General features: G+C 37.6%; 1 protein-coding gene across 9 annotated transcripts in view; it reads left to right on the top strand.

The window, feature by feature from the left end:
- The window catches only part of NEK7 (NIMA related kinase 7), a 103,484-nt gene that overhangs the window by 63,354 nt on the left and 20,216 nt on the right, over positions 1–19,914 (top strand). For all 9 annotated transcript variants that reach the window (XM_085854480.1, XM_085854482.1, XM_085854481.1 and 6 more), the window contains 4 exons: positions 7,460–7,570; positions 18,581–18,689; positions 18,820–18,927; positions 19,422–19,516. In XM_085854480.1, coding sequence (XP_085710606.1) covers positions 7,460–7,570; positions 18,581–18,689; positions 18,820–18,927; positions 19,422–19,516 — 423 coding nt within the window. The remainder of the gene's footprint in view (positions 1–7,459; positions 7,571–18,580; positions 18,690–18,819; positions 18,928–19,421; positions 19,517–19,914) is intronic.

The raw sequence follows: 19,914 nt of genomic DNA, 5'->3' as shown, positions 1-19,914 counted from the left end.
GTCGCTGCGTCCACTTTCCGCCGGTACTCCAGGGGCCTCCGTCTGGCCATCCCCCAGGCAGATGCCAGGCCCATCCCCATCTCCTTGAGATGATGGTCAACCTGCTGCAACCATGAGGCACGTGGTCGGCCCACTGGCCTCCTCCACTCATGAGACTCCCTTGCTGAGAGAATCTGGTGAGCAGGATCAGCGTCAGGAAAACGAGCCACATGTCCATACAGCCGCAGCTGATGCTCACAGACTATGCAGGTAACAAGTCTCATCCGAGTCTCTCTCAGCAACCGCTCGTTGGACACAAAATCCGACCAGCGATAGCCAAGGATTCTCCGAAGAGACCTGGTACCAAAGGAATTAAGTCTCCGTCTCAGATCCTTGGTCAGAGTCCAAGTCTCGCACCCATAGATCAAGACTGGAAGTACCAAGGACCTGAAGACTCGGACTTTCGTCCTCCCGCACAGGTACCGGCAGTGCCACACCCAATGATCCAGTGAATCCATGACTCCCCAGGCCCGACCCAGACGTCTATTGACCTCCGGCTCACAACCTGCGGAGACATGAATATCACTGCCAAGGTAAGTGAATCTATCCACGACCTCAACATCCTCACCACAAACAGACACAGACAGGACAGCAGCATCCAAGATGTCACCGAAAGCCTGGATCTTAGTTTTGACCCAAGAAATCCGTAAACCCAACGGCTCCGACTCCTCATTCAGCACCTCGAGGGGCCCCAAGAGGATGTCTAAAGTCTCCGCAAAGATGACTGCATCATCTGCAAAATCAAGGTCCGAGATCTTGACACTGCCAAACGATGCACCGCAACTTGATCTCTCCGACATCCTCCCAAAAATCCAGTCCATACAAGTGCTGAAAAGTGTGGGGGCAAGTACACATCCCTGACGAACTCCAGTAACAACTGGAAATAAGTCAGAGATGGTACCACCACACTTCACAGCACTCTCAGTACCAGAGTAGAGTTCAGACATCAGATCGATCAGTTTCGGTGGCACCCCACGAAGACCAAGAATCCTCCAGAGGACATCCCGATTCACTGAATCGAAAGCTTTACAGAGATCAACATAGGCTGCAAGCAGCCCCTGCCGAAACTCTCGTCTGCGTTCTGTGAGGACACGAAGTGCAAGGATACGGTCATTCGTTGACCTCTTTGGTGTAAAGCCTGACTGCTCTGGACGCTGGTGCTCAAGCAGATGGTGGCGAACCCTATCAAGAATTATCTGAGCAAAGACTTTGCCCGGCACTGAGAGCAGCGTCACCCCTCGGTAGTTGTTGCAGTCTTGGCGATCACCCTTCCCTTTCCAGAGAGGGACAACAAGGCCCCTCTTCCAGTCAGTTGGGATGATGCCTGTGTTCCAGGCAGAGCACAAAACTGCATGCAACGACACGAGTGCAGCATTTCCACCAGCCTTGAGAAGTTCAGCATGGATGCCACAGATCCCTGGAGCTTTGCCCCGTTTCAACTGGTTCACCGCAGCCCGTGTTTCCACAAGCGATGGTGGACCACAGTTGATTTGAGGGTCAGCAACAGGGATTGTAACACCCTTGACGTCCAACTCGACAGCTGGGGGATCAGCCTGGTACAACCGCTCAAAGTAACCGGCCCAGCGGGCCTTCACTTCAGACTCCTCTGTCAAGAGCCTACCACTCTGCTCGAACTGCAGTGCTCCGAGGGATGGGCTTGGATGAACGTAATGCTCGAATTCCCCTGTAAGCGGGACGAGAATCACCTGTCCACAGGTGATGCTCTACCCCTCACAGATTCCTCGCACATAGGCCTCCTTGTCCACCCTCAGTGCACGTACAGTTTTACGCCTCAGCTCCCTGAACAGCTCAGCTCTGCCATTCAGCTTGGCCCTGCGACTCTGGTCAATGGTATCCAGTGTCCCTTGAGAGACAAAATTCTTCTTTGCCCTGCGGTGAACTCCAAGGCATCCACCGGCAACATCAAGGACGGTGGTCTTGAAGGCGCTCCACAACTCTTCAGGACCCCCCAAAGCACCCAGACCCCCCAAGTGTCCACTCAGCCTGTTCGCAAACTCCTCAGCAACTCTGTCATCCCTGAGCTTGGCAACATCCAGCCTAGGCTGGGATGGTACCATTCTCCAGGATTTAAGGTGCAGCTTTGGAGTTGCTACAACAAGCCTGTGGTCAGTATTGAGGAACTGAGCACTCCGGTAGACCCTGCAGTTCTGGATCATCCTCCAACGACCGTCAATGAGGACATGGTCAATCTCCTTTGCCACACCGCCAGCGTTGGAATACCAAGTCCAGCGATGAGCTTGCGGGCGCTGAAACCATGAACCAGCCACCCTAAGTCCATGATTTCTTGCAAAGTCAAGGAACTTAGTGCTATTCTGGTTCATAGTTCCTGACCAATGGGGACCAACACACACCTCATAACCATCCCTATCAGTTCCAGTCGATGCATTGAAATCCCCCAAGACTAGAAGTGTATCTCGTCTGGGGCACTGATCAACCACAGACTCGAGTGTGGCGTAGAATGCATCCTTCACGGTGAGATCACTCGCCTCAGTCGGAGCATAAACAGAGACCAGGGAAATGACACCTAAGGAGTGACGAATCCTTAATCTCATAATACGCTCGTTGACCGGTGTTACCTCAATTATCATTGGGGTCAGCTTATTGGACACAGCTACAGCAACTCCTTGGGTATGGTAACCATCAGAGCGACCAGACCAATAGTAGGTGTAACCACCCACCATTATCTCGCCGCAATCCGGTCTCCGAACCTCAGAGAGAGCTGCAATCCCGATGTCCAAACGCTTGAGCTCAGATGATAACAGAGACAGGTGATCATCCTCTCTTAGGGATAGGACATTCCAGGCACCCACCCGAAGGGACCGCCTCAGATTAACCCAAGGAGACCGCCGTCTGGTGGACGACACCTCAGCACCACTCCGACACATTCTCCCGCAATCTGACCCAGGGATGTTACCCCGTGGTTTCCCTCCTATCATCAAAGATTGGGGGTCCCGAAGGCTTTGCCCCAATCCCGTCATCCGGTGAGCTGCACTGAGAAGGGAAGCTGCGCAGATGTGCATAGTAGAATTTCTCCCACGGAGTGGGTTTTCAGATTTTTTTGCGTTTTTGCGTTTTGCGGAATGAAGCGTTTTACGGTGGCCGGAGTGCAAATCCTGCCACCAACCTCCTAATAAGAAGTAACCCAACTGCAGGAGGACGTCCGCAGACACAGTTGGGCACTAGATATGGATGGCCGTTGGCTCACAAGGAGCTCCTCCGCCCTTTGACAGGTTTTGTTTTTAATCCTGCCGGGTGTCCATATCCAAACACCCTCCTCACCAGAAAACCTGGTGGGGGAGACGGTTTAGTCACCGACAACCCGACCATGGAACAGGTTAGTACAGGTTTACATGGTACCTGTAGCAGGTCACAGATCGAACCTGACCTGACTTTAATCTTGATAATCTTTGACCTGACCTGATAAGTTGTTCTTTGCCTCCATTTGTGTGTTCCTTGCAAAATCGAAGATTTTTCAAGTATATTGGTCAGTCGATTTTGTTGTTCTGTCTGTCTGTTTGTCGCCTTCAGGTCACGATTTTAAACCGATCTTCACGAAACTTCACTACATGGTAGAGTTTGTCATAAGGAAGAAGCCTATTGTTTTTGAGGTCAAAAGGTAAAAAGATCAACATCGGCCAAAGGTCAACAACTTAGGTGTGATTTCTAAAATCCTCAATTTTCATCCGATTGACTTGAAATTTAAAGAGGATTTATATTTCAGGTCACTGAATTCAACCACCATTTATTTTGGAGGTCTACATTGGCCAAAAGGTCAACATAGGCCGAATTTCTAAAATTGTGAATTTTCATCCGATTCACTTGAAATTTGAAGAGGAGTTGTATGTTTAGTCATTTAATTCAACCAGCAATTATTTGTGAGGTGAAGTTTGTTTTATGGATTTTGCAAGTATCATGCTCTGCATGACGTCTTGTTCTTGTTCGTGTTTGTTAGTTGGTTTTATTTGTTTGTTACTTGCAAAATCGAAAACATTTTCAATTATATTGGTCAGTAGATTTCGTTATTCTGTCTATTTGTCTGTCTGTTTGTCGCTTACAGGTCTTAATTCTAAACTGATCACCACAAAACCACACCAAGTTCTAGAGGTAGTCTCTGAGAAGCCCATTGATTTTGAGGTCAAAAGTCATCTTGTGGTCAAATTTCTAAAATCTTCATTTTTCATCCGATTGACTTGAAATTTGAACAAGATTTGCATATTGCATCACTGGATTGGGAAACCAACTATTTTTGAGATCAAAAGGTCAAGAGTCACCTCGAGGTCAAACTTCTAAGATCATCAATTTTCAACTGAAATATCATCAATTTACATCCTATTAACTTGAAATTTGAACAGGATTTGCACAGTCCATCATTGAATTAGGAAAACAACTATTTTGAGGTCGAAGGTCAACTCGAGGTCAACCTTCTGAAAAATCATCAATTTTCATCTGATTAACCTGAAAATTAAGCAGCAATTGCATAGTGCATCACTGAATTTGGAAACTATTTTTGAGGTCCAAAGGCCAACTCAAAGTCAAACTTCTAACGTCATCAATTTTTATCTGAGAAATCATCAATTTTCATTCGATTGACGAACATTAAACAACAATTGCATAGTACATTAATGAATTGGGAAACCAACTATTTTTGCGATTCAAAAATCAAAGGTCAAACTTCTACTAAAATCATCAATTTCCATCTGAAAAATAATCAATTTTCAACCGATTGACCTGAGGTTTGATTGTCAATTTCAGTCTTGATGAAATGGACAATTTGTATCCATGGCAACCTTTGGAGAGAGGGGGGTGGATTTTGCAAGTATCGTGCTTTGCACGATGTCTTTTTCTTGTTTGTTTGTGAACAAAATATCTCAAAAAGTTGTGGACGAATTTGAACCAAATTTTGTGGAGAACTTGGGGATGTAATGAAATGATTAGATTTTGGTGAAGATCCAAATCTGGATCTGGATCTGAGAATCTGTTAAGTGATTCTTCACCATTGGGAGATCAGGCCAAAAAACGACATATAGCAGGATATCTCAAAAAGTTGTGGACGGATTCGGACGAAACTTGGTGGTTGAGTTGGTTAGGTGACAAGAACAAGCCGATTAAATTTTAGTTCCGCTCCAAATCCAGATCCAGCCTATCAGTGGTATACAAAACATAAACTAATCAGCCTGGCAGAGGTATGTTCTCTACCGATTGCCCTTCTAGTATTAAAAACGTTTTTGTTTTAAAGCGAGATTAGTATTGGTAATCAGCACATGCCGGTATGACTATTATGGATTGCCGTACCGGTAATCGGCACAGGCTGGTATGACCATCGCAAATTGGTGTCAGTAATCAGCACAGACTTTCTTAAGCACACCCGATTCATATAAAATAATCAATTGGCAATTGCTTTAAAAATGGCTATGAGGGCAAAGAAAACTGCGATTGCTTGTACGGAGCTCGATTGCTGAGGTATAAAAGTTAAAACCTACTGTACTTACTTCCTGGTACATCTTGATGTCACACGTTTCATTGTTCTAGAGGTAGCTGTGATACCGAGCGCATCAAAGCTTTTAAAATCATGTACGGTATTTAAGGATTGTAAACACCGTTCTTCGATTTGTTGGTGATATACCAGGGGTTTTTTTGTTTGTTTTTCATGCCCTTTTTTTTGGTGTACCAGTATAATCAGAGTTAAAATACCGGTTTTTCGATATGAAAAATTATACCCATAAAATCGGTATATCGATATATTGCTGGTCTCTACAACACACCCTGAAGATGAGATAAAATATATTGTACCCACATGTTCATTCTGTTTTACCACATCCTTAAAACTTTGTCAAAAGATGACTGATAGTGTGTATGGTCCAATGTGTCACTTCACTGCCAGCCATTCCCAATATATTCTGATAATCAGGAAAGTGAGACTGCATCCAAAAACACCAGCCACTAAACTGAGGCTCGCTTCTGTCAATTTGGAACAAGTGATGAAATGGATAAATCCCCAAGAGTATCCATTGATCTTCATAACTTGCCTTAGTTATAAGCTCTCTTAACATCCTTTGAAGTAGACACAAAGGCGCATACCCTCATGTCATGCACGTGTGATGCTGGACGTCAAGAAGAGTTCATAGTTGGTTGAGACAAAGAGCAATTTGTTTTATCTTGCACAGTAAGTCAGTACAAGCCTGTGATTTTGCCAGTCAGGATAAATTTTATTCTTTCCACACAGAGGCATCATGTTTTTGGGTTGTCTGTCTGTTCCTGATCAATTTTTGTTACCACGATAACTTGTGAAGCACTGAAAGGATATATATGTGTGTATATGTGTATATATATATATATATATATATATATATATATATATATATATATATATATATATATATATATATATATATATATATATATATATATATATGTGTATATATATATATATATATATATATATATATATATATATTTTTTTTTTTTTTTTTTTTTTTTTTTTAACAAACTTGGTACAAATGTGTATTATGATGCAAAGATGAACTGATTCGATTTCAGGTTCAATCATCATGTGACCTTTTTGCTGAAAGTATCAAATTATTGTTATCATGATAACTTGTGAACCGCAAGATGTATTTTGACCAAACTTGGTGCAGGTATATACTAAGATGCAAAGATGAATTGATAAGATTATGGGGCAAAGTTCAAAGGTTGTGTGTGACCTTTAGCTGAAGGCAGCAAATTTTCATTACTATGATAACTTGTGAATCGCTGAAGGGATTTTGACCAAACTTCCCTGCTGACGGACCTCTGGTAGCTTGTGTCGGACCTTGAATCCTATCCAGGTTCCTCCTGATGACTCCATCCTTGCTCTTTACTTTTTTGTGGTTCCTTCTTGGTCCTCCATTTGATTAGCTTAACTAGGAGCTGTAATACAAAGATTCCCTTTAATTGAAAAATCTGTTTCTGCAATAACTTATGAACCACTCAAGATATTTCAACCATACTTGACACATTTATGGACTGTCATACAAAGATTGACCTGTTCAATCGAAAACTGAATCTGTTAAAGGTCAAAGGTCATGTGCCCTTTAATCATTTGGCAGACCATAACAAGTTAGAAGCATCTGATGTTTCCTCTCTTCTACTTGTGTCTTTTCTTTCTTTCATGCTGTTTCTCAAGGGACCTTTAATTTTCATGTGACTTTTAACTGATAGCAAACATAACAGTGGGAACTTAATATCTCCTTCTCTTTCCTCCCTTCACCCTTCCTTTTGCACACATAACAGTAGATGTGCATGTTTTTTATTTTTCCTTTCAGGGTCTTGCAGCACACACTTGTGTCCTAGAATAAAGTGTTAGCATACATGTATATTGCATTACTGGTATTCATGAAACATTGGCTTTGTGTTTTCACAGCAACTGAACCACCCTAATGTTATCAAGTACCTGGCCTCCTTCATTGAAGACAATGAGCTTAACATTGTGCTGGAGCTTGCTGATGCTGGTGATCTGTCACGTATGATCAAGGTGCACCTTTTACACTGCTTTATTATTTAAAAAATTTAATGCAATGAACTTATTTTAGGTTGATTGTTAGCTTTGTTGGTATTTTTTGTTTACATATAAGTAGAGTGAATGAACTGATTCTGGCTCACTTTTCCCCATGTAAGTGAATGGGGGATTTTCAGCGATTCATATTTTTTTCCCCTAAAAAGTAAACCCCCTTTTTATCCCAAGGTATATTTATTTGTCTCCCCTTTTAACCTAGGGGCACTTTTCAAATGACCAATGCAATAAGATAAAGATTTGTTTAAGTAGTAAAGTAGTAATGTGATTTGTTAAAGGTGATTCTAAAGAAATATCTGAAACATGAAAGCCAAGGGACACTCTTTTTCAAATAACCAATGCATATTGTTTAGCTCACTCATTGAACCTATAAAGATTTATTCATTCTCAAATTCCTTCAAGAGTTTAATTTTCTTTGCACAATAATCCCCATCTAAAATATTTAAAAATAAAACATTTGAATCTTTATATTTTTTAAGATACCCCTTTTGTGCCATTACGAAATGATAAACTTCTCTTAATGCTCTTGTTTGACCACCTCCTGAGCCACATATCATTTTGAGATTATGGTAAATTGTTTTTTCATTGTTCAATTGATAACCATCAAAGTTTTCAGTCCATTCAAGGATATTTATTTTTTTCTTTACATCCTCTAACTTACTAGTTTTTAAATTGATTTGTTTTATTTACCTTTGTTTTAGTTATTTTTTCAATAAGACTTATTTGATATTTTTCACATTCATTATGTTTTCCATTTATATACCAAGACTGAGATTTTTCTCCACTCTTTAGTTTGATTAATACTTGGTTTGACCATTTATATATTGAGAAAAAAACACGGCGGTAGCCCTTAAAAACCCTAACCCATCTTCCCATCGTTAAAACACAATCTATTCTATACACTCTATCATACAATATCCATATGGAACACAATCTATTCCATTATCTAAAATAAATCTTTTATCATCAAAGGCTCCTAATGACTTTTTATTTACTTCACTATATATCAGTGGGGTGAATATACTGATTCTGGCTCACTTTTCCCCATGTAAATGAATGGGAGATTTTCAGCGATTCATTTTTTTTCCCCTAAAAAGTAAACCCCCTTTTTATCCCAAGGTATATTTATTTGTTCTCCCCTTTTAACCTCGGGACACTTTTTTTTCAAATAACCAATGCAATAAGATAAAGATTTGTTCAAGTAGTAAAGTAGTAATGTGATTTGTTAAAGGTGATTCGAAAGAAATATCTGAAACATCTAAGCCTCGGGACACTCTTTTTCAAATAACCAATGCATATTGTTTAGCTCACTCATTGAACCTACAAAGATTTGTTCATTCTCAAATTCCTTCAATAGTTTAATTTTCTTTGCACAATAATCCCCATCGAAAATATTTAAAAACAAAACATTTGAATCTTTATATTTTTTAAGATACCCCTTTTGTGCCATTACAAAATGATATACTTCTCTTAATGCTCTTGTTTGACCACCTCCTGAGCCACATATCATTTCGAGATTATAGTAAATTGTTTTTTCATTGTTCAATTGATAACCATCAAAGTTTTCAGTCCATTCAAGTATATTTATTTTTTTCTTTACATCCTCGAACTTACTAGTTTTTAAATTGATTCGCTTATTTGTTTTATTTACCTTTGTTTTAGTTATTTTTTCAAAAAGAATTATTTGATATTTTTCACATTCATTATGTTTTCCATTTTTATACCAAGACTGAGATTTTCTCCACTCTTTAGTTTTATTAATACTTGGTTTGACCATTTATATATTTTGAAAAAACGTGGCGGTAGCCGTAAAAAACCCTAACCCATCTTCCCATCGTTAAAACACAATCTATTTTATACACTCTATCATACAATATCCATATGGAACACAATCTATTCCATTATCTAAAATAAATCTCTTATCATCAAAGGTTCCTAATGCCTTTTAATTACTTCTTCACTAAATATGTTATGTTTATAACTTATTGTATTCATTTTCCTATATTCTTCTTTCTTATTCATCAAACAATTGTAATAATTTCTAAAAGTTATTGATTTCTTTATGACATATTTCTTCATTCCCTTTAACCTCTTATCAATCTGATCACCATACTTCATATCTTTATAAACATCATCAGTTTTTATATCTAGGATAAAACTATCAGTGTCCATATACAGCAATGAAACATTTTCACCATACTATTTCTTTAAGCCATTATACAAATAATCATACATCAATATCTTTGATAAATCAAGAACTGCTGTTCCAATATAAATTGGTTTATCCATTACAATACTTTCCTTTTCCATATGAATAGCAGAAAAGTTCTTTGAAAAAACCTCTTCTCTCTTAAAACTTGGTTTATTTATCAATCTCGAAGCTTCTTTCCAAGATGTTGCAAATCTAATGTTTTGCCTGTTTCTAACATTCTCCATTGTCTTTCCAAAGACAGCATTATTCATCAATTTATAGAATTCCCCTTCAAATTTTACCTTTGTATTTGTTCTCATATCTGTATTGAATTTAATATACTTTTTCATCCAAGGACTTTGTTTAAATTTTAAAACTCTATGAATTTTAGCGACTCTCAATCCTTCTCTCAAAAACTGTTTCAAGCTTCAATGATGCAAAACATATCCCTCTTTATCATAGAATGTTGTTAATAACTTTTCTGTTGATTTGCCTTTAATATTAAAACTTTTATGACAATCACTTAACCATTCTTTCTTTGGGGTTTCTTTCTCACATGCAAAAGGAAGGTCTTTATGCTTATTATGAAGATCACTCGGGTACCTCAAATCAACTTCAAAATAATAACCTTCTTCTTCCTCATTCAATTCCTCTTGAGAAGAAATAACAATATTCATCAAAGCCTTTTCATAATCCTTTTCGTCCACCCACTCTAATTTACCATAAGGCAGAGATTGAGACATTGCCCATCCATACAAATTATTAGCATCAAAATACATCAAATAATTAATGTCTTTTTCACTATCATAATTTGGAAGATATTTATTATTTGCTTTAGCATATCTTTTTGAACATATTTGTGATATTCCACCTCTCTTAGACTTCTCAATCATCAAAAGCATATCTACATCACTGATTAAATCTATATCTTGTTTTGTCATTTTCAACATTGCACTCCAAGCTAAACCAGGAGCTGTGAAATAGTGGGCAGGATCTAATGCATAACAATTTTTATTATGACAGAGTGATCTAAAAGCTTCAAACACATCAGCAAACAATAAAACATCTGTTTTTAGATACAAATCATGATATTCTTCAAGGTTCTTTATCTTAAATATTTTCCATATTTCTTGTGCGTGTTTATATTCCTTATCGCTTATCTCTTCTTCATAAAGGTTATGATAGAAACTTTCTTTTGAAGGAAGTTGTGTTTCTTTAAATCTCATAAATGAATCCATATAATCAGAAGGATAAATTCCCTGACTTGTAAGAATTTTCTCTTTACTTTGAATTTCATTCCTTGTTTGAATTTCCTCTCTCGTGAGAATTCCCTCTTTAATCAGAATTTCATCTTTAATCAGAATTTCCTCTTTAGTTAGAATTTCATTCATTGTTTGAATTTTCTTTATAAATAGAATTTCATCTTCAGTTAGAATTTCTTCATTAATTTCCTCATTAATTAGAATTTCCTCTTTACTTTGAATTCTCTCTTTAATCTGAATTTCCTCTTTAGTTAGAATTTCCTCTTTTGGAAAGAATAAATTAAGATTTGGAAAAGACCCCGTGGAGCTTAGATTTGATGCTAGGTAGGCTAGTGGTGTTCCCATAAACTTGTAAGAATCTAGAAACCTAATACGAGTTAAAGGTTTTGTGAATATCATTTTTACCTTCGCATTCTGCGAAAGGTTATGTTTTGGTTGGCGTGTATTTATTTATTTATTTATTTATTTATTTGTAATCTTGTGATTCGTATAACTCAAAAAGTGTTAAACCGAATTGCATGAAATTTGGTGGCATGATTGGTTATTAGCCAGGAAGCATTCGATTAGATTTTGGGACCGTTCGGGTCAAAGGTCAAGGTCATGAAACCAGCATTAAACAAGATTACCTTCTCTTGTTGAAACGTTGTATTCACCGAGCTTGCGAGTGAAGACTCGCCAAATCGACGTGAGTTGATTGTTGTTTAGTCCGTAGCCCCCGAAAGTCGGGGGGGGTCATGACATTATAGATATGTGGTTTGTGTCATAAGACCATTCATATGAAACCAGTTCCCCACACTCATAGCAAGAACAAAAAAAGTAGTGGCGGCGAAGGTATGCGCTCTATGAGTGTCCGTTCTAGTTGGAAATGAAATATACTTTTGACTTGTGTTTGTTATGGCAGAAATATTCCCTGGTGTTTTTGAAAGTTCATTTATAAATAGATGTGTATCATAGTTGGGGCTGTTGTGAAGAAAGACTGGAAAAACAAAGGAAATTTATAATTAAGATTACAACAGGAATGAGCGGGACCTCTATATTTACCAGTAAGATGACAATGATCCCTAACTTTAGACTCCTCAATTTCCCCCTCACAAATATGACAGATATTGATTGTTCTTTCTAAATTCTAATTTTTCTCTTCGGTTAATTTCATCGGTTCATTTGTTTCTTTCATTAATTTAGTTAGTCTTATACAATCCTTTTCTAATCGATTTACAAACTCTTGTGAAGCTTTTTTTCCACTATGAAGTTCAAGTTTATTATACTTTTCTCCAACAGATGATTTGATATAATAACAGAAACCACAAGGAATATGTTTTTGATATTTATTTGTATATGATTATTTTGGATTAGGAGAAGCAGTATTTATCTTTTTTAGGATACATTCAAAATCAGCATATATCACAAATGGGTGCATGATAGATTTATTATAATCTTCAAAAGAAATCTTTTCACCAGGTTTCGGCATTGTAATTACAGCTGATTTATGATTACTACAATATTTTGAATGTTGTTCTAATCGTTCTTTTGTATGAAATGAATTAAGACATCGCTTACAAGGATATATTTTGTTTGCTGTTCTGAATACCTGAGAAGAGATTAATCTTGATAAATTATTGATGTATGTATAATGTGAATTCTTTCCAACACTAAAATATAAAAGATCAATGTGTGTTTCTTCATTTTTATAGTTGTTTGAAATTTTTAATATTTGAACTTTGTTTGTATCCATTAATCCATATACATTAATAGAAAGATTATTATTTTTCTCAAATTTAGGAATATCTGTTCGTGGCATTGGGAATTTAAAATCTTTAATGTCCAAGGTATTCTCATATTTCATATATTGTTTTACTCTTTCTGAATTGCATTTTGGTGGATGTAAGTGAGCAAGAACAGACCAGAGAAAACATTTATTATCATTGTTCTTAATATTAACAACTGCCTTCTTTAGTTTTATTTCTTTTGGTAATTCAATATAAGAAGAAGCTTTAAGAGGGTTTTATTTTAGAATGTGTATATCTAAAAAGATGATTTTTTTGAATATGAAATCCACTTTCTACCACTGTATTATCAACATCCTCCTCTTGTCTTGATAGTTCTTCATAAATCCCACTATTCAAAAAATCTTGAAATGATGTTATAAAATGAAGATCTGTTCTCATATAAGGAGTTTGTTCTTCATCTTGTCTTTTCATATTCATTTTCACTCCCATTTAAAACTTTAAAGTTTTCATTTCTTTTAATGTCTTTCTAATAACTTTTTCAACATCAGGTTTCACTATTTCAATTGATTCAGCTATTGATGATGGACTGGGTTCTCCAAATTGAAAAATCCTTATTTTTATATGCCCTTTAAATGCCCCATCAGTGTTTTCAATATAATAGTCTCCCTTTACTTTAAACTCATTTTTCTTGTGTTTTTGTGATTGAAGATGTCTATTATAACTACTCTTCAAAACATCCTTTGAGCAGATATCACAATGTTTTCCTTCCAATTCAAGAGGAGATATTTGATGAAATAGATTAAATGTGTGTTTGTTGGTTCGAAGGTGTTTTTTATAATGTTTATATTTGTGATTACAAACATCGCAGTACGTTGTATTCACCATATTTATATAATAAAACTTTGCTTAAACTAAAATTTTCTTGATGAAAATTTCGTTTAATTTATTGGTGAATCTGTGCTTAAAACCATTTTATCCTCCAACTTTTTTCACTTAATAAATACAATGTTTCAAGACACAAAAGACAAGTTTCAATCAATCTCTTCATTTGTAAAAGATACTGAGAAATATGTCAAGGATGTGAAATTGAACAAAGATAAATATAACAACTATTGGATAAAAACAATTATGGTGGATAAGATGAGTTCTTCAATTTCCTTCAGTGGAAGGGCTTTTGGTATACCTGGTAGAACATCAATTAAAGTATCTCTAACAAAAGTTTCTCCTCTCCTTCTGGTAATATATTCAAAACTAGAAAAAGCAATGAAACAAGAAAAAGTATCAAAAAACAAAAACCTTATGGATGAAGCTTTAGAAAGAAAAGATAAGACCATCTGTGATATGCAAGGAGAAATTTGTATTTTTTTTCAACAACCCTAAAGATGTAAATCCTGATGAAATAAAGGATGTTAATATATCAGGTGAAATGACATTTCGTTCAATAGTAGTTAAGGATAATTTTAAAATTACCTTTAATATAAAAAATGTTGTTGTTGAATCTGGTCATGAAAAAAAGTTTCTAGATATCAATGGTAATATTATTAAATATGAGTCAATATGCAACTGAAAGTCCAGATGAATTTCAGTTTAAGTGAAGTTTTACTTTATAAATATGCTGGACTTCCCTGATTCTCCATTTGACAAATTTGAGAATTGTCCTGCGTGTGAAAGACGGGGATTAAACACAGAGTCAAAAGCCTATAAACAATGTATATTCTGTGATTATCTTCTAATTAATGATAAAAAATTTAAAAAGGAAAATAATTCTTTTAGATTTACACCAAAAATAAATTACTTTACAAGATTGATTAGAGAAATGAATGTAAAGTATGAGGGTGATAACATACCTTTTCTTACAAGGGAAGAAACTGAACGTATTAGCGAAGTGTTCAAAGGATTGTTGTTATATATTATTCATGGATGTGATTTTCAGGGAAATATCAACACAAGATATTGCATAAATAAAATAATGGATTATCTTGAAATTAAACCTGAACTTGGATAAAATATAGAGTTTCTAAAAAAGACAATAATAAATTAAATAACCTGTTTTCCAAATATATAAATGAATGATTTTTTACCCATTTGGGAAAATAAGATAAAATATAACAATCATAAAAATCTTCCAAATTCATTAAGATGTCTCATAGTTGGTTCAAGCGGAAGTGGAAAAACCTGCTTACTTTTGAAGATGCTCCTGACTCCCAACTTTTTAGATTATGATAATTTAATAATTTTCATAAAGTCGAGTTTTCAACCAGAGTATTGTTACGGCTGTGGAAATTCATATTACACCATGAAGGGCCCGTAGGTGAGATATTTCTAAGTACATGTGTAGTTAGCCCCAAATCCGTTGTCTAGAGGGAATTTATGTGATTCATTCGGGCTGCAACGCTTTGAGATAGCCGTTTTTCTGTTCTATCTTTATTTTGAACCAACCGCGTCTCAACCGCCATCACACAACAACCACCTTAACCACCACGCCAGCCATCATCACCAACTACAACCACGCTCCAACCCTCAGACAACAACAACAACAACGCCAACAGCCACGACCTTTACCTTCACAACTCAATCCCGCAAACATCGCATCACCGTCATTCCGAAACGGCACCATAACCATCAAACCACCACCGATAAATCCTCCACCACCCTCACCTCTCTCCTTCTACGGCCATTCCCGCACCACCTGTGAACACTGAGCGTCGGGCTGTCTTGGGCTCGTTCAACGATACGCACCGAGCCGCGAGTGCAAATAGCGGCCTTTCCGAGGGAGAATTCGGATCAGGAACGCTACACGCCCACTTCTGATCCGTCCAATTAGCAAGCGCGGAGCAGCTTGACCCCGCCTCCAGGCACGTCTGTGTGAAATCGATGTATGAAAATTCTAGGATCAGGGGAGGTTCACGCTCACTTTTCCTCCATCCAATTGGCGAGCGTGGCTCTGCCCCCGAGGTCATCCTGATCCGGATATTTGCATATTGTTTTCTCCTGCCGGCCTATAAAACGGCGAGTGCAAGGCGAATCGTGGCAGAGTGTGGCAGTAGCAGAGTGTGGCAGTAGCAGAGTGTGTCGGCAGGGGAGAGTGAGTCGAGTCATCGGTGTGGCAGAGAGTGGAGTCGGGTGGCGAAGTCATCGGTGTGGCATCGAGTTGGGTTCTGCAGTCGGCCGAGGAGAGTTGCGGGAAGAGGAAAAGGAGCTCGGGTCCGAGGCGAGAAGGACGGCGGTCGGCGACGAGGTCGCGGTTTGAGATCGCTAATCACGGGACCCAAGCCAGCCAGCCATTCTCCTCCCCCAGGGCATCAACAATTCCCCCTTTCCCCCGCGCTGAGATAGTGCAAAAAGGGGGTCCTGTTCCCACCCCACTCCAAACGTCGTGCCAACGAAACCCGCCAAGGAGCACGGAGTCGGGGCACAGCCACGTGGCCACATCTGCGGCTCGTCCGCCAACGCGTCACGAGGACGCGGGTAGGACCCCCCCCCCCCGGCCTCGTGGACCTGGCCGCTCCTCCAGGTCACGCGCACATATTGGCTTCCAGGCCTGTCTGCCCCCTTGTCTATGAGGGTGGCTTCTTTCCTTTTCTTTTGAGTAAATGTGTATTGGTGCCGTCTGTAAAGTAGAACTGTATAAGTGTTGCCGTGTCTGCGCGTAGTCGATAGTAACTCTGCGTCATTGTTTCTTTTGTTTTAACTGCTATATGTGCATTTTGACTGTTTGGCTGTATATGTGTGCTTTCCGTGTGTCGCGTAATAAATGTGCATTGTGTGAACTGTTTTCCCATTTCGCTTCGTGTTTTCTTTATTGACCGTCCATCCTGCTTCACGTAAAGGGTTCGTAGTGGGCTTAATACGCCCGGTAATTAATCTGAACCGTCCAGGTCGGCGATAGCACGGAACGGGCCGCCCAAGCGGCCCGTGTCCGGAGTCGACCTGCGGCGAGGTGCGATCGCCCGGTTGACCATTCGCGCAGGTACTAAGGTAGATCGAATTTGGCGAGCGACCCTATCCTGCGCGGGTGGGCAATTGGCACGGTCGTGGTGGGGTTAAACCCCCACCCGTGATTAGCTCCCGGCGTTGTTCCGAGAGGGTCACGACAGAATTTTCCGTTCCGGTGGGCGAGGCGGCCGCCATTCGAGTCGAGCGGCCGATCACACGCCGGCCGGCGCGAATTCGCAACAGTATCAACTACTCTCACAAGATTTTAATGCTGGTCTTCAAAAATAAGATCTAATCGGTTTATTTAAACTTCAAAAAAACCTAAATGATTATAACATTGAAGATATAATTCAACTATTTTGTGATACACAGAGATGTAAAAATAAATCAAAACCGATAACTTGTATTCTTAGTGATAATACGGATGATATACCGTCTCCCCAAGATTTGGATAAATCAAAAAAGAACCTCGTTATCTTTGATGATTGTGAGAGAAACCAAACGGTAATGGATAGCTACTACACAAGAGGGAGACATTCTTCTTGTAATTGTATTTATCTTAGTCAATCGTACTTTCAACTTCCTCGTCGTTCCATCAGAAACAATGCTGATACTTTTATTTTATTCAAGTTAAATTCAATAGATATAAATAATTTTTGGAGAGATAATTGTTCTACATTATGTAGTAAAAAGGAATTTGGGGATTACATGAAGTACACGACTGAAAAATATAAATATATTGTTGTGAAACAAGATGAGTAATTAAGGGATATATTTTTTGTTTTATAAACAATTACATATATAAATGACAACTATTATTGTAAATCTTGTGGGTAAATCTGCTTCTGGAAAAAACTTTCATAAATCAAGGTTCTTGTGTAGTACAAATGAGAATTTGTAAATTTACTTTAAAAACACCCCGTGATACGCATTGTATCAACAACAAAAAGAGAGCAATAAGACCTGGAGAAGTAAAAGGTGAAGATTATCACTATATTTCAGTGGAGGAACATATGCGATTGAGGAATGAAGGTCAAATATTTGAGGAGGTTTCTCTTGGTACGACAAAATATTCACATTGTAAGAGTGAGTTAAAGAAACTAAAATCTGGTGGTCTTGGGATATTAGAAACTAATCCAGAAGGAACGAGACAAATTATTAAACATCTGAGCGGAGTGAAGATTTTATCATTCGGTTTTGATGTTGATGAAGAAACTCAACGCAAACGTATGAAAAGCAGAGATGCAAGTATTGGTGAAGAAGAAATTACAACTCGTATTAATCTTAATTAAGAATTTGATGAAATATTTAAATAAAAGGATTTATTTGAACACATCTACTTGGATGATGAAGAAAAGGAAAATTTCCCTGTTGATCTTTACAATTCATTAAATGATATTTTCAAATTAAATAAATAAATGGATGCGAAAGAAAGAGCAAGAAGATTTAAGGAACATCAAGAGTTGGTTTCAAAAGTTGTAAAACAACAGGAAGACATAAAGAAGAAACGCAGACAGAAACTAACGGGCGAAGAAGCATTTGAAAGAAAACAAGAGAAATTTTTTAAACCACTTTTAAAAACTTCCCAAGAAAAAATGAAAGATGTTTCCACAGTTCCCACAGTAGAATATACTTAATTAATATATATATATATATATATATATATATATATATATATATATATATATATATATATATATATATTAATTTTGTATTGTGCCTCATCATGATGTAATTTATCCTACATGTTTTCATTCACTGCAAACTTCAATTGCATTAATTTCACTCAGTTCTTGTCTCTTAACTATATCATCTTCAACAAATCTCTCGACATCAACTCCCAATCTCCCCACAGCATTTCAAGAAACACAGACGGCTCATCCCTGAACGCACAGTTTGGAAGTACTTTGTGCAGGTGTGCAGTGCTGTGGAGCATATGCACTCTCGACGTATCATGCACAGAGGTAGGATGATGCACCCCATTTTGGTGGTGGGGGGAGGGTGTCAGTTATTTATGGAGATTAAGAGCGAGTGGTGGTTGATGCATCTGAAGGATTGTTTTCATGAAAACCTATAACTGGTCCACCACTCTAGATATCAAGCCAGCCAATGTATTCATCACAGCAACAGGCGTCGTTAAGCTGGGCGACCTTGGACTTGGACGGTACCTTAGTTCGCTCACTCCAGAGGCACAGTCACTGGGTGAGTGAGAAGCAATCACTGGGTGAGTGAGAATAAATCATTAAGTGGACATGCCTTGGCCACTTGATGGGTTTTGTGGGGCACTTTGTAGTGTTGTACGTTCTTCATGAAAAGTCAAATGTAGTCCATATGTGATTACAATATTCAAGTGCAAGTGGGTTGCAGCCTGTAAGTAATTATGATGAATTATTTTGGTAAATGTAGCACAATTGTCTTTTGTAAGTGAAGCTTATTTATATAATTAAAAATAGTGATTCTACTTTTTTGCCACTTGGCCTGTATTTCTTTACATGGAACTCTAATTGTAGCTTCCCAGGAAAATAGAAGCACGTAATGATTTTATCCCACTTGGGACCATGCTGGTCATTGCGGTTTACTGGATAATATTCAACAATGTCCAGGTGTTGATGTCAATTGAGACAAGTGTGACTTTGACCCTATGAACGACCTCAGATGATGATTTACTTGACATCTGTCTGTCTGTCTGTCTACAGTAGGCACACCATACTACATGTCTCCAGAGAGGATACATGAAAATGGCTACAACTTCAAGTCTGATATCTGGTCTCTGGGCTGTCTCCTATATGAGGTAAAGGAATTAATTCCACGTGCCTTACTTTATTCAGTTGCAGACTTGTCTTTCCAATGTTCTTGACATTGTATGTATGTATATATATATATATGTATGTATATATATATATATATATATATATATATATGTATGTATATATATATATATATATGTATCTATATATATACATATATATATATATATATATATATATATATATATATATATATATATATATATATATATATATATATATGTATGTATGTATATATATATATATATATATATATATGTATATATATATATATATATATATATATATATATATATATATATATATATGTATGTATGTATATATATATATGTATGTATGTATATATATATATATATATATATATATATATACATATATATAT

The sequence above is a fragment of the Eptatretus burgeri genome, chromosome 14 (assembly GCF_056783735.1).
Source record: "Eptatretus burgeri isolate ZD-2024b chromosome 14, Ebu_testis_v1, whole genome shotgun sequence".
NCBI lineage: Eukaryota > Metazoa > Chordata > Myxini > Myxiniformes > Myxinidae > Eptatretus > Eptatretus burgeri.
Note: the sequence above shows the minus strand (reverse complement) of the source record. Positions and strands in the feature narration are given on the sequence as shown.